Raw genomic sequence first — 1,927 nt, 5'->3', positions numbered from 1 at the left:
TTGAAGATAAGCAAATTATATTTTTACTTGATAGTTTTTAATTTAATTTTTTCATTTTCTATTCGTTAGTTTGTATTCAGCAGTTTTAATACTCACTTATATCCCTCTCTAAATTTCGATTCATCATTAGAATTCATCCTTATGTTGTTTTACATTAAATTCATAGCTGATGATCTCTTTCACGAAGCTTAGAACTCATATTCTTGCTTTATTTTGATTTCTTAAAATTAGATCTGAACTTTTCTAATATGTTGTTGGTCAAATGAGTTGTGTTTTTCTTCTTGGATTTATTACTTTGTGCTTTTTTTAACATAACCTTTATACTTGATCAATCAATTAGCATCTAATTAAAACGTGTAGTGAAATTTTTTAAATGTTCACTTTTGTTGCCCTAAACCTTTGAATTATCTAACCTATAGGTCAGCTGAGAGGTAAATAAAGACTCTAATATATTTAAATGATTAAAATATAATTTTGCAAATATTTTTGAAATGAGATCGATTGCATTATTCGGATCCACAATTGTATTTGAATCATCTTCATTATTATGAGTAGGTTTTTTGTTTATACTGGTCATAAAGTCAAGGTTGTGTTGAATAATATCGATTTATCTTATGGTGTGTGTTGGTAATTAATGTGATAAAAGACATTCAAAAAAAATAACGATGTGATAATTTTTTTTATCAGTTTCTCTAACACTCTGAATATTTTTTGGCACTCCCAGAGAACAAGGGGATCATCAGCTGCAAAGAAAAAAATAACTTATCATGAAGCCAAGATGTATCTCAATGAAATAAAGGATGCTTTTAAAGATGAGAAGCATAAGTATTATGAATTTTTAAGAGTCTTGAAAGATTTCGAGAAACGAAGGTTTGCTTTATTAATTTATTTATTTATAATAGGAGAAAAGTTTTTTAATTTGTAAATTGTAATTGGTTTGTTTTTTTCACTTTGATGTATTTGTAGAATTGATCTGGAGGGTGTGGTGGCAAGAGTGAAGGAATTTTTTCAAGGGCATGATGAATTGTTATTGAAATTTCAAACCTTTTTGCCAGATGGATTTGAAATCTCACTTCCACCAAAGAAACCAAAAGTGATCACTAAAGAATATGCTTTGAAATATGTATGCAAGGTGAAGGTATGTGTATTGTAGACTTGTATGATGGATTCTTATCATCCAGATTTATTTTCGATGTAAAATAAGCGTCTGTTTCTTTTGCCCTAAAAAAATGATTTTGCTTTAAAAAAAAAATCTAGAGTTTTTTCTTCTTCTTCTTGTGATATGGATATAAGCTAAACTAGTTTACATATGTTTAGTGTTTACTATCATAAAAATCATTTTTATAAAATTGAAGCTTTTACACTTAAGTTCCTTGGATTAACTTTTCATTTTAAAGTTAAAAATGAATTTTTGGCACAAAATAATTTTTCTAAGGCAAATTTAAAGAGAGAATACGGAAAAATTCTCTATAAAAGTGTGGAGAATGAAGAGATATTTTATATTTTTGTCGCTAATTAAATTTATATTTTCAAGTCATGTTTACTTTAATTTCTCTAATGGATCCTTTGCATGCAGACTCGATTTCGACGTAACCCTCAGCTTTATGAATCGTTTTTAGACATAATGCAAATGTTTAAAAACGACCATAAGAGTGTTAAGGAGCTCCACCAAACGGTATGTGTTTTGCTTATGAATCACTTTTCTTTTAATTTTTTTTTACAAAACTTTTCTTTTAATTTTGGTAATGTCATTTTAATTTTAATTATAATTGGACTTTTGCAGGTTATTTCAATTTTTCAAGGCCACCAGGATCTTGTTGATGAGTTTACTCATTTTCTCCCATAATGCAGCTCGTGATCTATACCGATTTAATTTTCTTATGTGACGTAGCTCATGATGAGTTATTCAGTACTAGGGTTTGGAGAG

The 1,927-nt window shown here is 28.1% G+C and overlaps 1 protein-coding gene across 1 annotated transcript; it reads left to right on the top strand.

The window, feature by feature from the left end:
• The first annotated feature begins 547 nt into the window (after positions 1–547).
• LOC146904380 (paired amphipathic helix protein Sin3-like 3) lies at positions 548–1,927 on the top strand. Its single transcript, XM_085728282.1, has 5 exons — positions 548–586; positions 725–870; positions 967–1,138; positions 1,577–1,675; positions 1,784–1,927. Exons 1-5 carry the CDS (start codon positions 548–550, stop codon positions 1,844–1,846), a joined length of 519 nt encoding a protein of 172 aa, XP_085584408.1. The 3' UTR covers positions 1,847–1,927.

The sequence above is a fragment of the Medicago sativa genome, chromosome 7, assembly GCF_051527215.1.
Source record: "Medicago sativa cultivar Bolivia chromosome 7, Bolivia_mono, whole genome shotgun sequence".
Taxonomy (NCBI): domain Eukaryota; kingdom Viridiplantae; phylum Streptophyta; class Magnoliopsida; order Fabales; family Fabaceae; genus Medicago; species Medicago sativa.
This window is presented reverse-complemented; position numbering and strand designations above follow the sequence as displayed.